This window comes from Vombatus ursinus, unplaced genomic scaffold, assembly GCF_900497805.2.
Source record: "Vombatus ursinus unplaced genomic scaffold, bare-nosed wombat genome assembly UNPS02014893.1, whole genome shotgun sequence".
Classification (NCBI taxonomy): domain Eukaryota; kingdom Metazoa; phylum Chordata; class Mammalia; order Diprotodontia; family Vombatidae; genus Vombatus; species Vombatus ursinus.
This window is the reverse complement of record NW_020954671.1, coordinates 6,693,628-6,711,010: the sequence shown is the minus strand read 5'-3', so window position 1 is coordinate 6,711,010 and position 17,383 is coordinate 6,693,628. Positions and strand designations below refer to the sequence as shown.

General features: G+C 38.8%; 1 protein-coding gene across 1 annotated transcript in view; it reads right to left on the bottom strand.

The window, feature by feature from the left end:
* Positions 1-17,104, bottom strand: part of SNAPC1 (small nuclear RNA activating complex polypeptide 1) — a 37,003-nt gene extending 19,899 nt beyond the window's left edge. The window contains exons 1-6 of the mRNA XM_027842887.1: positions 16,945-17,104; positions 12,565-12,724; positions 12,261-12,401; positions 8,363-8,467; positions 4,755-4,913; positions 2,415-2,483 (exon numbers count right to left, since the gene is read on the bottom strand). Of these exons, the coding sequence (XP_027698688.1) occupies positions 2,415-2,483; positions 4,755-4,913; positions 8,363-8,467; positions 12,261-12,401; positions 12,565-12,724; positions 16,945-17,072 (762 nt within the window). The 5' untranslated portion in view covers positions 17,073-17,104. The remainder of the gene's footprint in view (positions 1-2,414; positions 2,484-4,754; positions 4,914-8,362; positions 8,468-12,260; positions 12,402-12,564; positions 12,725-16,944) is intronic.
* Between the last annotated feature and the right edge of the window lie 279 nt (positions 17,105-17,383).

Here is a 17,383-nt window from a genome sequence, read left to right as displayed (position 1 = left end):
CCTGCTCTGACTGCACTCTGTTCCCTTTCCTGCCTTTACACTTTGGTGATCTCAATTCTACTCTATAAAATCTACTCTTGAATCCCTTATCACTAACTGACTGAGCCTTGAGTAATCCTAAATGTAGATTACTTCCACCATCTGCCCCCTTGGCTCCTATTCAAGTGCTGGTGAATGGATAAAAAGGAAATCAGGAAATCATGCCACTTGGGTTCACAACAAATTTATGTTATCTGATCTTAAATGGGCCCTCACAGCAGCAAGGCAATCATTCTTCCTAATCAATTCACCATCACATTCTCCAAATCAGTTGTTCCAAACCTTCTCTTATCTTTTTTAAACCTCCCCTGGCATGATCTTCCCCTCAGCTGAGGACCTTGCCTCATATTTCTACCAAAAAAAAAGCCATTCACCATGAGCTCCCCCCTTCTCCATTCTTCCACATCTCACAACATTCAGACATCTTCCTCTACTATATCCTCTTTCACTTCTGTCAGATAAAGAGATGGCCCTTCTCTTTACTAAGGCCAGCCCTTTATATGTACCCTTAATCCATACCTTCTCATAAAGTCGAGCAGATCGTCCCCACTCACTCTTATTTTTCAATCTCTCCACACCCGCTGGTTCCTTTCCTGTTGCCTACAAACATGCCCATGTCTCCTCCATCCTTAAAAATTCTCACTTGATCCAAAATCCCCAATTAGCTATTTTCCTGCTAACTTTCCTCCCCTTCTAAAGGCTACTGTCCTTAAGAAAGCTGTCTACAGTTGGTGCCTCTATTTTTTTTCTTCTCATTCTCTTCTAAACCCTCCAGACTGGTTTCTGACCTCATCTATCCAAAGTTATCAATAATATTTTAATTGTCAAATCTAATGGCCTTTTCTCAATCCTCATTCTTCTCAACATCTCTGCAGCATTCAATACTTTATCCTCCTGGATCATCTCTTTCATGACACTGCTTCTCTCCCTGTTCTCCTCTCACTGTCTGACTTGTCAGTCTCCTTTGCTTCATCCTTGTCATGCTCATTACTACACTGGGTGCTCCCCAAGGGTCTGTCTTGAACCCTCTCTCTTCTCCCTCTATACTATCTCACTAAGTGACACTATCAGCTCCCAAAACTTCAATTATTATCACTATGCATATGATTCCTAAATCTCTATCTAGCCCACACTACAGTTCTGGATCACCAACTTGCCTTTTGGACATCTCAAAACAGATGTCTCATAGGCAACTCAAACTCAACATGTCCAAAACTGAAATCATTATCTTTTCCCACAAATCCTCTAGTCTTCCCATCTTCCCTATAGTAATAGTCAAAACACCACTATCCTCCCAATCATCCAGGCTCATCAACTAGGTGTTATCCCCCCATTCCTCACTCTCACACATCCTCCACATCCAAACTCTGTCATTTCTATCTTTTCTATCTTAATATTTCTTGACTATGTCTCCTGTACACTACTACCACAACCACCATCCTAGTGTAGACCTTAATTACCTTTCTAACTGGTCTCCCTGTCTTAATTTTCTTCCCACTCCACTCCATCCTCTACTCAGTTTCCAAGGTGATTTTTCTAAAGTATAGGTCTGACCATATCACCCTTCTACTCAAACTCCAGTGGCTCCCTATTCTTTCCAGGATGAAATTTAAAGTCTTCTGGCATTAAAAGCCTTCATAACCTGGTTCCACCCTACTTTTCTAATCTTCTTACACTTTATTCTGCTCTGCACACTCTATGACCAAGCTATACTGGCTTATTTGCAGTTTCTCAAGCATGACACTCCATCTCCTATCTGTGCTTTTGCACTGGCTGTCACCTATACATGGAATTTCATCTCTCCTCACCTCTACTTCTTAGTTTTTCCATGGATTCTTTCAAGACTCAATTCAAATCCCACTTTCTTAGGAGGTCTCTCCCAGTCCGCCCAATTGTCAGTGCTTCACCCTCCCTTATTACCTATCTACTCAGTTTATCTTATATGAACAGAGTTAATGCTATGAGTTCCTTGAGGATAGGGACTGCTTTTGTACCTTAGTATCCTATGCCTGGTACACAAGAAGCCCTTAATAAATGCTTAGCTGGCAATTGTTGACTCCAATACTAAGCCCCATGATTTGAACGCTTGCCATTTCCCAGATTAAAACAAAAAAAAAAGCTGTGGGACCTTATCATCTCTCTCTCTTCCCCCACTCCAATGAACTGTCAGCATTCCCCCTACCTGTACTAAATAACAAGACATCAGGAAAACAGCAAAGAAGCCAGATGCCTCATCACAAAATAGCTGAGAACCTTGAATTAGGATTTCCGAGGTAATTATTTCAATACTGACTAAAGATCACTTTCTTTACAAATGACTTGAAAGTTAATCTATTTGTTCCATTATAAGAAATTTTAAAGCATATTTTCCTTACTTCCAATTCTTGTGAACTTCCTTCCTTTTCTGTCTGGTCATCTTCATTTTTAACTTTTACAAATACCTTCTGTTACAACAAAGAATAACATTTCATAATTCAAAGTAATTCAGAACAAAAGCAATTAATGAGAAACAATTATTTCTAATGATTAAAAATATTTTTAAAAGTTATCACATTTTTCTAGGATCCTCCACAACCTGAAATTAATTCACAGTTAAGCTTCACTCTGCTGTCACATTGAATGATTTCTAACTTACAGCAACATGAAATGTCATTTGAAAGCAATTATAAGTTAATCCTATAAATCAGATAACACACTTTTTCCTTCACGTTTCCTCAAATCCAGAATATGTTTGTTTTTTATAACTTTCAATAAAAATATCTTGTTCATATACAGATGAATACTAACAATATGCCTGACTGATCATCTAATCTGATTCGGCAGAATAGTATTAAAAACAAAACATTTTTAAAATCATTGTTATCTAGGATTTTGGAGAAATTAAGGGAGTGAGGCAAAGTTGTTAGTTTGACTACTACAAGTTACTTCAGCCAGCAATGAACAGTGAAAAGAGCACTGCTCTGGAGTAAGCTCCTGAGCTCCAATCTGACTCTAATGCTCCTGACCTATGTGACCCTGGGCAAATCTTCTTCTGGGTCCACTGTCTCATCTGTAAAACATGGCTTGGTGTTAGATGGTCTCTAGGATCCACTTCGAGCTCTAAATCCTATGATCTGGGGGGCACCCTCCTTTCTACCATTAATTAGCCTTGCTCACCATCTCTAACTAGCTACCAAACTATATCTTGAACCCAAAAACTAAAATGTCTTAGAAAGATAACATATTAAAAATATGCCAGCATTTCAGATAAAACAAAATGAAGCCAGCCAGCAGGAAGTCTCTATGACTTAATCCCAAAGCTTGATGTTCTCCATCAAGGTTAGAAAGGAGAACCAGGCTAAGTGAAAATGAGAGACCATCTAAACAAAGAAAAGCCATTTACTTTTCAACATAAGTGTCCAATATTTTCGGTACTTGAAATACATACTGCATATAAAATTAAACTTTATTTTTAATTTTTTAGAAAATTCCACTTTTCAAAACCAGCATTACCAGAGAAGAAACAGTACCTAAAGTTATTTATCAAAATATGAAGAATCTGTAGTTGACATTGGATGTAGGTGCTTCAATAATTCAATGCTTCAGCTTCAGTAATTCTTACATTAAGCTGAACAGCCAGTAGAAAACGTGTACTAAGGACCTTAAAAATATGATTTCTAGAAATTTAGGAATGGCATAATGCCAACCAATGCAACTTTTAGGGTAAAACCTTGGTAAGTAATTTGCTCCTAGAAAATATAATTTATAATTATGGGGTTCAATTCCACAACATTCATTAAGCACCTACTTTTGAAATGCATTTTACTAGGTGCTGGGGGCACAAAGCCAAAAACTTAATAGTCCTTCCCTTCAAGGAACTTGCATTCTACTGAGGGATGGGGATTGGAGATTATTTTTTATACATACATACATACATACATACGAACTATGTTTTTAAGGACAGACAAGGACTTCCTAAAGTAGATATGTAGTCTGTATATTCTAGGCACAGAGGGCAGTAAGAATGTAGAGGGGCAGGAGATAAGAGTGTCAAATCCACAGAAAAATAAACAATGCAATTTGTTTGGAAAAAAAGAGTACATTAAGAGGACTAGTATAGTATAGAATAGGACTGGAAGGGTAGATGTGAGGCCAGGCTAAGGAGTTTGTATCTCATCTTAAAGAAAATGGGTAACCACTGACAATTAAGAAGTGTGTTTCTGATGAGGGAGTGGAGGATGACCCCATGACCTATGAGTATTATTATTATTTCAACACTGTGTGGAGGATGGAATGAAGAGCAGAGAGTCTAGATGCATGGAGACTAATTACAAGGATATTATAGTACTGTAGGACAGGAGTGATATAAGCCAGAAAGTAGGGTTCCAGAGAAGAATATTTCAGAGATGTTACAAAGAAAGAATCAATAAACCTTAGTACCTGATTAGAAGGGAGAAGGGGAGTTAAGGAAAAGGAAGTTGACTTAATATGAGAAGTTGTGTTAATAACTAAGGTGAATTTAAACACAGCTTCAAAAAGTCTTATTTCACAAACATGAACAATAATGTTGCTAACTTCATACTGTAGAAGCTATAACTACTACATATTTGGGACACAGTAATGAATGAATATATTATACACCACTGGTAACTAATATTTATGAAAAATTAAGACTCACTTTAGTTACTACTTTCCTTCATATTTTTAGTTGAGCTATTAAAGAGGCATCCACATACCTTTTTGTCTTCATGCCATTGTTTATGTTCTAAAACCAGGTTTTTAATGTTAACTAAAAACTCATCTTTTATCAAGCTGAGGGCTTTGTCAGGCTGGGATTTATCAGCTGAAATTATTTGCTTCATTTCTTGGTAATGATCATGGATATTCATAATTTCCTGGAAACAAAAGATAAATGCCAATATATTTTTGAGAATATGGGAGTGATGTTAGATTTTCCACAAAATACAAAAAAACTTGAAGCAGTAACAGCCCATCCCTTAAATCTTTCCGGATAGATGAGGGACTCTGGATACACCAGGAAAGAAAAAATAAAATGTAAACATAGGGTTTTGAGAATGATAAAAGCTGCAAAAAACAAAAGATGAAGTCAGAAAGAAAAGCTGAACCAAACCAAGTACATACCAAAGAAAGTCACGATGAAGGTAACACAATCTTATTTTACAAGACAGCTCAGGAAGAGAAACATATTAAAACAATGGGAGGAAAAGAATCAGAGATAATATTGCACACAAAATGTGATAAAAAGACATCCAGCAGAGATCTTGAACTGTGGGTCATGACCCTATGGGGTCACAAAAATTTTGGCAACAGTAAAAGGTTTCTGAAAGTTCAATGACCAAAAATTAATTAGGAACCAAACGTGCAATGAAACCGAGGGCACAATGAAACCGAGGTGTTTCTGGCAGCGCTTGTCCATGTTGCAACTTGCAACTTCACTCTAGCCGTGGTTCTGAACACTTTGCACTGCACATGCCCTCAGGCCACGCAACACCAGCTAAGGAGAAAAGGGGTCATGAGTGGAAAAAGTTTAAGAAGCCCTAATCTAGAGCATATGGGCAAATGCTCCACTGATCTTTTAGAATTGCTTCATTCCCCAGCATTTTGGAATGACTTTACTTCCCAGGTGTCAAGCCTGAGCTCAGTGCTTCTCATTCATCAGGTGTTTACTGCTCCATATACCTGACCAGAACTGTGCTGCCTCCACATGCCACTAACCCATCCCCAGATCCCCATATTTTGAGTGACAAGCCGAAAAGACTGATTCACAAACTCCCAGAGGAATACCACGTTAAGTCATCAAATAAAATCCTGGAGAGCTGGGCCCCCCATTAACCTTTCACATGGGTGGAAAACTCCCACCTCCTACGGCACAGATTTGCCAGCTACTGAGATAAAAATATCATCCTCCTCCTATGTCTTCCCATAGTCTTGGTCAACATTAGGATTAGAAATAAAATGAGTTAAAAACAGAAATGAAATTAGGATTAGACACAGAGGCACAGAGATTCCAATTCATCACAGGTCTAGTCCTCCACACATCATATCTCAATCCCTGCTCTATTATTAACAATCTTCTCTTCATCCCAAATCTCTTTCCAACTTCTGGTTTTCACAGATGTGTATGTGTGTATGTATGTGTATATGTATGTATGTATATATGTATGCATGTGTGTGTGTGTGTGTGTGTGTAATCCTTACCTTTCACGTACCCTAATACAACAGGCTTAGAGGAAGCGTCAACCTTCTCCTTGTTCAATGCCTCTACTTTCAAACCCTCTCCCTCTGTCCCCATAACTGGGTAATCTCTCTTTTGAGGTTCAGTCCATCTATTTCTATCACCTTACCCAGAGCTCATAGCAAAAAACAAAACTGATGAAAAGCTGCAAAATCTGATTCAGTTTTATAAAATCTACTTGAATCATGGATTTCTGAGCTCCTACTAGTTTTTGGGAACAAACTGGCCAACAGAGCACAAGGTAACAGTAACACCAGTATTACCATAAAGGCCCTCTTTCTTGGCTCCTGTCACTCTGTATGGAGGGTTGTGCAGGTTGAGGAAGCAACTCCAGCAACCACCCATATGCTCTAGATGCACATACAAATGCATAATACCAGTTATGTTGACTGTTCCCCAATCTAAAGATTCTTTTGCAGTCACCAATCACATCCTTCTGTTTTCCAGAGGACGTGCAGGTTCTTGACACAATTCCATCTAGTATCCAACTTTAACACCAACCATCAGGCAGAATACAAGGTCCTTAATGGAGAACATGGAAAAAATATCCACATTTTAAGCTGATTTGGGACAGGGAAAAGGCTCAATCAAGACAATGGAGATTTTAAAGTATGGGTTGAATGAGGAGTTTCAAAACCATCCAGTTCCTTGCCTTCTAACAACATGACATATCTGAGTGATAAACCTGTCCAGCTGAATGATAGCCTAAAATATCAAAGAAAAAAACAAATATGTGAACTAAAAGACTAGAGATGGGGATGAGAGGGGCCAAGAATCAATAACAGACAACTAGATCTAGAGCCCATACACCTGGGGACCAACTAGCATAAACAGATGCCAACTGTAAACGGAATTCCATAGCTTTTATTTTCACTCTGGAATCCTGGGTCATTTAGTTCCCTAGTGTTTCTAGGCCAAAGATGAGAAAAAGCCTATGAAAAGTCAACAGAAAGTGAGAAAACAGCTATTAGAGCTTAATTTGAGACATCAAATCTCCATAGCAAGGCCATACTGGGCAAGCTGAGGCTCATGTTTCAGATGGGGAACCTAAATCAGTTGGTCTATTCCTAAAACGGTCCTGTGCATACCGTTTGCCAAAATGTTTCCCCTTTAACCAGGCTCAGTGATTTAGAGCTAAGAATACACCTTATTCTCTTTCCCTTAATTCTACTGAGGAGACAGAATCCCAAGTCCAAGGTCATCAGAGAGGTATGCTCAGAATGAGTTACAGAAACAAGGGAGGACTTGTCAGACATTATGTCCAAAAATGAGAGCCACTGCAGGTAGGACCTTTAAACTCTTAAATTCAGGCTTTCACGGGTAATGAAAAATTTGAGCAAGAACAGATCACAAAGAGATTGGTCCCCCACTTGTATTTAACCCTCTGTGAAAAGGGTAGTATGAAGGAACAGGAAGAATGTAGAGAAAGTATTAGGACTAAGAAGTATTTGAGAATGCTGTCAGGTTTAATACAAATATTAATCTTCAAATTTTTGATTTGGACCTGGAGTTTCATTAGTGTAAAAAAAAAATTTCTGCCAAGGAAATTCCCTCTAACAGTGAAGATCAGCAACTATTCTGCAATTTAGGTCTTAGAGCAAACTGGAAGGAGATACCTCAAAAAAAAAAAAGATAAAAGTAATCATAAAATAAATATTTTGATTATATAAAATTTAAAAGATTCTATACAAAAAAAAAGATACAACTAGAATAAGAAGTAATTTAATAGGAATATGTGTAGCAAATCTTATAAATATCTGATATCCAAGAAATACAGGAAAATGATATACATGAAATATACATATGATATATATAAAAACAATAGCCTGATGGACTCCCTCGTGGACTACCATTTTGGTCAGATTATAATACACAATCAAAGAAAATTTTAAACATTAATTTGGGCTCTTCAAATTTTAACTGAGGACCTATCATTAAACTACATCAAATTTCAAGATTTATAGTAAAAACTGAGAGTATGGGGTAATACTTATAGTATTTTACTATGATGAGGTAAATTAATCTGAGAAATCAGCAGCACCTAGTAAAATTCTCTGATAATCATTCAGAGAATAAAAATAAAATTACCTCTAGTGTATCAGCAGTGATAAGCTTCATTACCCGGTCATTAGGTTCCTTAAATTCCTCTGTAACTTCAGTTCGTGGAATATTTTTTTTCATTCTGTATGAAAGCTACATAAAATGGTAATAATTTAATGCAGTTGGCTGTTTAGAAAAACACATGTGTATTTACAGTACTGATATAAGGATACCAATGAAAATACTATAATGAAAAATAAAAATAAATTTAAAATAGCCTTGTATATGGTAGATTTATTATTCAATGAATCCTAAGTCTTTCAGTCTTCCCATTTTATGCCTCTGAGATACCCTTTAGCAACACAGAATATAGTCAAATTCAGAAATACTAAAAGCTGTTACATTAAAGCCTTACTAGAAATCTAATATACTATCAAAATATAATTACTCTGATCAACAAACCTGGTTTGGTTTGTTTTTTTTTAAGGCAATTGAGGTTAAGTGACTTGACCAGGGTAACACAGCTAATAAGTGTTAAGTATTTGGTCTGAGGCTGCATTTGAACTGAGATCCTCCTGACTTCAGGGCTGGTGCTCTATCTACTGCACCACCTAGCTGCCCCAACAAATTCTATTTGACTTTTTTGTTTGGTTTTTTTTTTTAAGGCAATTGGGGTTAAGTGACTTGCCCAGGGTCACAAGGCTAATAAGTGTCAAGTGTTTGGTCTGAGGCTGCATTTGAACTGAGGTCCTCCCGACTCCAAGACTGGAGCTCTATCCACTGCGCTACCTAGCTGCCCCAACAACCCTGTTTTGAAGTGAAACAAAATGGTCATATAGTTTAATCACTTTCAAACAGTCATATTTTGCTATTCTGCTCAATGAATATTGTCATAAAAAGACCTTTACTTTATGTCATTCTTAACAACTTATTCCATGATTTCTACTACACAACTATGCTCAAAGATTCAGGGTAAAAGCACATGCAATCATCAGGACTGTACCCTGGTACATCTGTTTTTATATGCAGTCTCTAGAAACACACATATGTATCTTCATTTTAAAGACAAAATTAGGTTTCAATCAGAAAGCTTTTCAAGTCATACTTTTAAGGTTATCTGATGATATTGGTAACACTAACTCCCTATCTTATTCTCTATGGGAACTGTCCGAAACTCTTTCTTTCCCCACCACTATGCGCTAACCCTATATTATAAAGAAAACTGAAGTTACTCAATGTGAACTTCCTCAGTTCCCTACCTTCAGTCCTCAAACTTTCCCAGCGTCATCACCTTTTCTCTCCTGCTTCCCTCAGGTCACAGGAGAGTTATCCCTACCCTCAGAGTAAAGTTAACCATTCTGTATGTCCCCCCGGTAGCACTTCCTCCTACCTACTCTAGAACCCTGTGTAAGCAGTCAACTCCTCTAATGCATTCCATCAAAACTGCCTCCTTCCCATCTGCTACAAACACGATCACTCCAAATTTAGAAAACTTACCTTGACCATTCTAACCCATCCAACTACCATCCCATCTATCTCTTCCTTTTCATTATTACACTTCTTGAAAAAGCTGTGGAAACCTGTTGCCTCTACTTCCTCAAGTGAGACTCTCTCAACTCCTCACAACACTTCTGTCACCTCCATTCTACTGATATATGGCTTTATCATGTCACAAATGACCTCCTCACTGTCAGGTCCAGAAGTCCTTTTCTGTCCTCACCCTCTTTGACCTCACTGTAGCTCAATACCTATCAACTGGATACTCTCTCCTTCTGTGGCTTCAGAGACACCACATCTCCTGGTATTTTTTTCTTTCTCTCTAAGCACTGTCTCCCTTGTTCTTCACAATCCTCTAATGCAAGAATTCCCCAGAGGTCTCTCCTTGGCCCTCTTTCCTCTTACATTCTCTGTGGGCAATCTTATTCACTCCCACAGCTTCAATTACCCGTTCTTGGCAGATGATTCCCACACGTATATTTCTAGTCCTGGCTTTTCTTCTACGCTCTAGATCTAATATCTCCACCCAATGATAGTATGTCTCCATCTTTATCAGAGGTTCTTAACTTCTTCTGTGTCATGAACCCATCTGGTGGTCTGATGAAGCCAGAATATCATTTAGAATAATACTTTAAAAGCCATAAAATTAAATATGTAGGATTACAAAAGAAACCAGTAAAGTCGAAATAGTTACCAAATTTAAAAAAAGAAAAAAAAAAGGTTTATGGATTAAGAACACCTGATCTAGATATGCCACCAGCACCTTAAACTCAACAAGTCTAAAACTGAGTTCATTATTTTCCAGCCTAAATCTGCTCTTCCTTCTGATTTCATTATTTCTCCCTGTCAGAATATATATATATATACACACATATATATGTCTTCCCATATATATGTCTTCCATGATTGTAAATTGAGTTTTTTTTACCCTTCCTATCTCTTTCCTGTTACTATCCAATTAATTACTAAGTCCTATAAAATCCATCAATGAAACACCTCTCAAGTTTGTCTCCCTTACTCTAATCTCAATACAATCACCCTCATACAAGCTTCCTTACCTCGAATCTAGAATGTTACAAAAGTCCGTCATAGGTTTTCCCACCTCCAATCTCTCCCCCTTCCAACTCATCCTTTATACTTCTGTCAAAATAATCTTTCTTAATTCATAAACATGGTCAGGTCATTCCTCTGCTCAGAGATCTTCAGAAACTCCTTATTGCCTCCCTAGTAAAAGTCAAACTCCTTTGCCTGGCATCAAAGCCTTTCACAACCCAACAATATTATTACCCTTCTAGTCTTATTTTCTATTACTCCTCTAATTTGACAACTCTCTAGCCCCCTGAACAAATATTGCACTCTTATTCCTCTACGCCTTTGCCCAGGCTATTTCTTAGTCCTGTAATGTCTTCCCTCTCTCTTTTCACCTGTCGTATTCCTATCCATCCTTCAAATACCACATCCTCCAAGAAGCCTTCCCTGATATATTTCCTCTCTCCACTTCAGACCTGAGACTTCAAACAACATTTTGCTTTGTAACTCTAATATATTTTTGTGTTCCAGTAAGATGGCTGAATATATTGTCACTCCTAGGTCCACTTGCCCTATAAATATTCAAAACAAGATATTCACTAAAGTAAAGCAAAAGAACAATTAACAAAAGGAGAGAAAAAAAGTCTCACTGAAGAAAGACTCTACCAAAAAACAGCAAAGAAACTAAACAAATGAACAAACAACAATCATGATAAAATGAAGAAACTCTGAGGTTAAAAAAAAAATTAGAAAAGGAATCTCCAGAAGAAAGGCACTCTTCCAGTAGCTCTTAACTGTAAATGAGAAAGGAACAACTGCAAGAAGCCTCAAGAAACTGATAAATTAATAAAAGAATTAAAGGGAGAAAAAAAGGAACCAAATCATCTCTCAAGGATTTCAAAAAAGAATCTATGTTTTATAACTGATGGTGGATAATTCTAATGCATGTATGTAATACTATGTACCATAATTATCTGTATTGCTGTCTTAAGTCCCCACTAGTCCAGGCAGGTAGGTGACGCAGTGGACGGAGCACTAGGCCTGGAATAAGAAAGACCCAAGTTCAAATCCAGCTTCAGGCACTTGTTAGCTATTTGACCTTAGGCAAGTCACTAAACCTGTCTGCCTCAGTTTCCTCAACTTTAACATGGAGATAATAACAACACCTACATCCCAGGACTGTTGTGAAGATGAAATGAGATAATATTTGCAAAGCACTTAGCACAGTGCCTGGCACATAGTAGGCACTACATAAATGTTTTTCCCTTCTCCCTTCCTGTTCTCTACCAGATTTTAAGATCTACAAGAGCAAGGATTATGTATTGTCTAAACTTTTTATCACCCCCACTGGTTAAGACAATGCTGTTCACATAGGAAAGGGTTAATAAATGTTTTGAACTGTGTCACTATATTAACATACCGGTTTGGGCATTGCTGTAAAATGGAAGGCTTTGTCTAGTCTCAGCTTCCTAAGAATGTAAGAAGCATCATAATGTTGTGCGTTTGTCAGATCTTGCTGGAACTTCATAACTTCATCCCAGTCCTTAAGGCATACTCTAATCTAAAAACAAGAAAAGAAAAATGTTATTAAATACATATTTCAATATACATTACATGCATACAGTTAGAAGACTGGCCTTTTTAACCAAAACATTCTGCTATTAATATATTTTATAAATTCTATCTGTTTCAGATTACTCTATGAGAAAGCTATAAAATATTACCTTTTGCTTTGGTTGACAGAGTTGTGTATTATACAGTCCATACATAAGATACAAAGCACCAACTCTGATCTGAAAGGTGTATGGAGGTAGAAAATATTTCCAAGACAGAGCTAAAGCTTCCTTTGTAAACTTGTTCTTTTCCATATGTCTCGTTCTGCCACTAGAAAATAAGAAAGCATATTATGGCTTAAAAGAATTGAAGAGCTATCTTTTTGTAACAGAGAAGAAAAAGAATTTTTCTGTTGATTCACATGAGGACAAACGATATGACAAAAGAACATTAAAAAAACATAGCTGGGGCAGCAGTGGATAAAGCGCCGGCCCTGGAGTCAGGAGGACCTGAGTTCAAATCCGGCCTCAGACACACAACACTCACTAGCTGTGTAACTCTGGGCAAGTCACTGAACCCCAAATGCCTCACCAAAAAAAAAAAAAGAAAGCAAGAAAACATAGCTAAAGATTATGAAATTCTTAGCAAAAGACTAAAGACATTAAGTGGAAATCTGATATTTTCATCACTGCTGTTTATCAAAGATGAAACCTTCAGAAGAGAAAGGCAGAGATCTTAGAAAGGGTCTGAGAAAGGAATTTGGATTTCTGGAACACAGGTTAAAATACACAAATAAGGGTTCTTGGCCAGGGATCCAGTATACCTAACAGTGTTGGGTAGAAAATGTATTTGCCAGGAGTCTTACAAGATTAACCAAATGGAGTTTAAACTAAAAATGGAGTGGGATAGAGTAGAAAACTTCCAGGTCAAAAACTACAAGATAGCTACAATCTAGGATGAAAAACCATAGAGAAATCTAATAACTCACAAGTAACAAAATCCGATTAAAATCATTGCCCCAAATTTCTTTATACACAAGAAACAAAAAAGATCAGATCCTAATACAAGACAAATTTCACTTCACATTTATTGCTGAGATTTAATGGAATGAAACTTTTCAGACACTCAACTGGGTCTGTGACCTCACTGATTTTGAGAGATCCCTCCCACAACGGAGACCAAAGCCCATCCATGCCTACTCTTTATGTTTGACTCCTGTCTACCTTCTCCTTTAAGTTCACTACCCAACATGCTGGAGTATTTCCTCCATTTCTCATGACACTGAAAAGGTACCAACCAGTGTAGCACTCTAGCGACAACCTGTCATTCTCTGCCTTTGCCACGTGACTAGTCCCTCTTCTCTTCCTATAATGCATTTCCTTGATGACATTTTTTTAACTCCTGTTTTTCAGAAGTTTCTCACTGGTTTTTCATGTGTATGTATATATATCAAGTAGAATGTTTACATTAAAAAGATAAGCCTCTGTTTTCATGAGAGGCTTGGGGTTCTTTAAGGAGCTTTTCTATTTTCCAAAGGCAATACAGTTTGTTATCCTATGTTTTGCTGCTTCTAATACTTCTACCATACTCCTCCATTCTTCTCTCCACTTTTCTTTTTCCTCTTCTCTATTTCTCAACTTTACTAGAATAACCCTTTATTTCAGGCTTGCATTACTGCTTCCACAATTACTTACTTATTCTCAGGCTTATAGTATACCCTTTACCTGCTTCACAATCCATCTAACTCCTCACATAGAACATTCGGTCTTCTGCCTCCATATCCCTGGAATCTGTTCCCTCCTCACTTTTGCTTTCTAGAATCCCGTGTTTTCCTCAAAGCTTAACTCAAATGCTACTTCCCACATGAGGGTTTTTCTGATATCCCCGACTAGCTGTGTCTTCCCCAAAAAGTTATGTTATCTTACTCTTTATATATCTATAAAATACACATCATTTACCCTAATAAGAAAAAAAAAACCCTGAAGGTTTCATTTTGTCTTGTGTATCCTCTGTGCCTGGCACACACTTGGCATTAAATCAGAGTTTTTAAAACTTGTCCATATATGGATTTCAGGGACTCCATGAGTTTGGAGGGGAAAAAATTACACCTTTATTTCACTAATCTTTGGTCTCCTTTGTAATATTACATATTTTATTTTTTTAATTTTTTTTTCAGTTAACAAAAATTTATTTTCATTCCCATTCCCACTCATTAAGGGGGGAAAAAACCTTTGTAACAAATATGTATAGGCAAGCAAAATTAATTCTCACAGTGATGGTGTCAAAAATATGTCTCATTAAACACCATGCTTCCCTCACATCTATCACAAGGTGGATAGCATGCTTCATCGTCAATCGTCATGGTCAGTCACTGCATTTATCAGAATTCTTACAATGTTATTTCTTACAGCGTTATGTATAAATTACTTCACTTGTTCTCATTTTACTCTGCATCAGTTCATGTGTCTTCCCAAGTTTCTCTGAAACCGTCCCCTTCCACATTTTTTATGGCAAAATATTATTCCATTATATTCATATACTATTCCCCAAGTGATGAACAACCCTTGTCCTTAGTTTCTAATTCCATGCTACTACAAAAGAGCTACTATAATTTTTTTTAACAGATGGGTCCTTTTTCCTCTTTCTTTTTAAGAGTGACGAGCCTATTAGTAAATATCACTGATCATAAGGTATTTAATTTAATAACTTTTGGGGGACAGTTCTGAATTGTTTTCCAAAATAGCTGGACCATATCCCAATGCCACCAAAACTGACTATTTTCCCACTGGTCCTTCCAACACTTGTCATTTTCCTTTTTTGTCAACTTTGCCAATCTGACTGCTATAAAGTACTACCTCAGAGTTGCTTTAATTTGCATCTCTCTAACAATTAGTAATTTGAAACAGTTTTCATGTGAACATTGATAGCTTAGAGTCCTTCTTTAGAAAACTACCTTTTCATATCATTTGAGCATTTTATCAGTTGGGCAGTGGCTCTCATTCTAATTCTGGCTGCACTGGTTTTATCTGTGCAAAAAAGTTAGTTTTATGTGATCAAAATTTTATCTTCAGTGATCCTCTCTATCCCTTGTTTGGCCATGAACTGTTCTCCTAGCTATTTTATGTATTTAAAAACAAAGTGTCTGCAGGTTTCACTATGCTGCCAAAACAGTCCATAACACAAAAGATTAAGAACCCCTGCATTAACTTAACATCTGTTGACAGGCGGCCATCTCCATCCAATCAAAGCAGTGCAAGGTGACCTATTCTAAGAATCTGGTCTTAACCACAAATGAAAAAAGATTCACATCAAATAATTTAAAAAATCATTTGAAATATTCTTAGGGGGAAAAAAGACCTCAAGAAATTATTTGCTTCTCAAACACCCTAGACAACAGAAATGCAGGACGGGTGAATGAATGCAACAGGCAAGGACCATAACGGCAAAATCATGACAGCAGAGAGACTAGTAAGAGCCTTCATTCTAAATGTAAGTCTGGTGGAGGTAACAGTGGAAAGGCAGGCCTTAAGCATTATGGACAAAACCTTGAAACACCCTGACTACATTTGAATCAATGCTTTTTTTGTGTGACTACAAAATGGGAGGCTGCATGAAAGAGGGGGAGGGAAGCAGGGGGATAAGAAAGGAGTGTGTGTGTGATTTGCCCGAGTCAAATCAAGGACTGGCATCGAGGGGATGGTGACCCCCTAGGGTCTCTCAGGAAGAGAAGAAGCTGCAAGATAGTGAATGAGGAGAAGGGAGGAAGAACTGAAAAGGAGGAAGGAAAGAGGAAGGCCTTGTTTCTGTAGTGGGAGGGGGTTCCACTTCACTTGGTTGGCATGGCCGAATTGCGGTAGCAGCACAACCCAGAGGGCACCGGGTCCCTCCAGGCCAAGATCCTTTATTTAATCCAATTCTGGCATTAAAAGGGGGCTTTGGGACTCCGGAGAACTGAGTTCAAATCCTGTCTCTGCCATTAACTACATGCACAATCTTAGGCAAGCCACTTCACCTCACCGTGGCTCAGTTTCTTCCTTTGTAAACTGAGGGGATTGCCCGAGAAGACCTCCAAGCTGCTTCCCAGCTCTGCCTTCTGGAAAGTGCCGGAACACACAAAGGGCAAGGAAGATGGATAAAGGAATCCGGGGTGGACGGGAGGAGCTGGGGGTGTAGGAAGGAAGAACTGGGGGGATGGAGGAGGAGGGGCATGTGGACAGGGGAAGGGTAGGGAAGGGGCATGTGGACAGGGGGAAGGTGTGGAGAGACAGAAGGGTGGAAGGAGGGAGAAAGGGAAGTTTGGGGAGGGGGAAGCCGGGGGGACAGGGAAGGGGAAACTGGGGGAGAGTAGAGGAAAGCGGGGAGGGGGAGAGGAGGACACTGGAACCGGAGAAGAGGAAGCTGGGATGGGGGGACAGGGAAGGGGAGAAGGAAACCGAGGGAGGGGAAGGGAAATGCTGGGGCAGGGGTAGGGGACGACGCCAGGACGGGCGCTGCTGACGGGCAGGTAATTCCGCGCTCCGGGTGCAAGAGTTGGAAGGAGACACACTCACTAGAAGATAGTATGAAACTTCATGTCCCTCCAGAGCGCGGTGAAATCCTCGAATCGGACGCTGTCGGTCTCCTGGAAACGCGTGAGCAGCGCCTCGAAGTCCGAGTGCAGGCCGCCGGGAGTCCCCATGCTGCTGCCACCTCTCGGTCGGTACCGCCCGGTCGTAGTCTCCGAGGAAACGCAAAGCCGGCACGCTGCACGTCGCTCTAGGACTACGCCATGACGCAAGCGCGCTCGTCGTACGTACCGGGTCGAAGTACTCCCTCCTACAAACTACTCTTGCGCCGAAGATCCCGGAACAAGTCCTACTTGTTAAGGTTATAGTGCATGTGCGGGCTTCCGCTTCCTTTTCCGTCCTCCAGACCCTTACTTTCTTAAAGGGCCCGTTAAGCCAAAATGTAGAAAGAAGAGGGGAGGAGGAGAGGAGGGAAGGAGGGAGA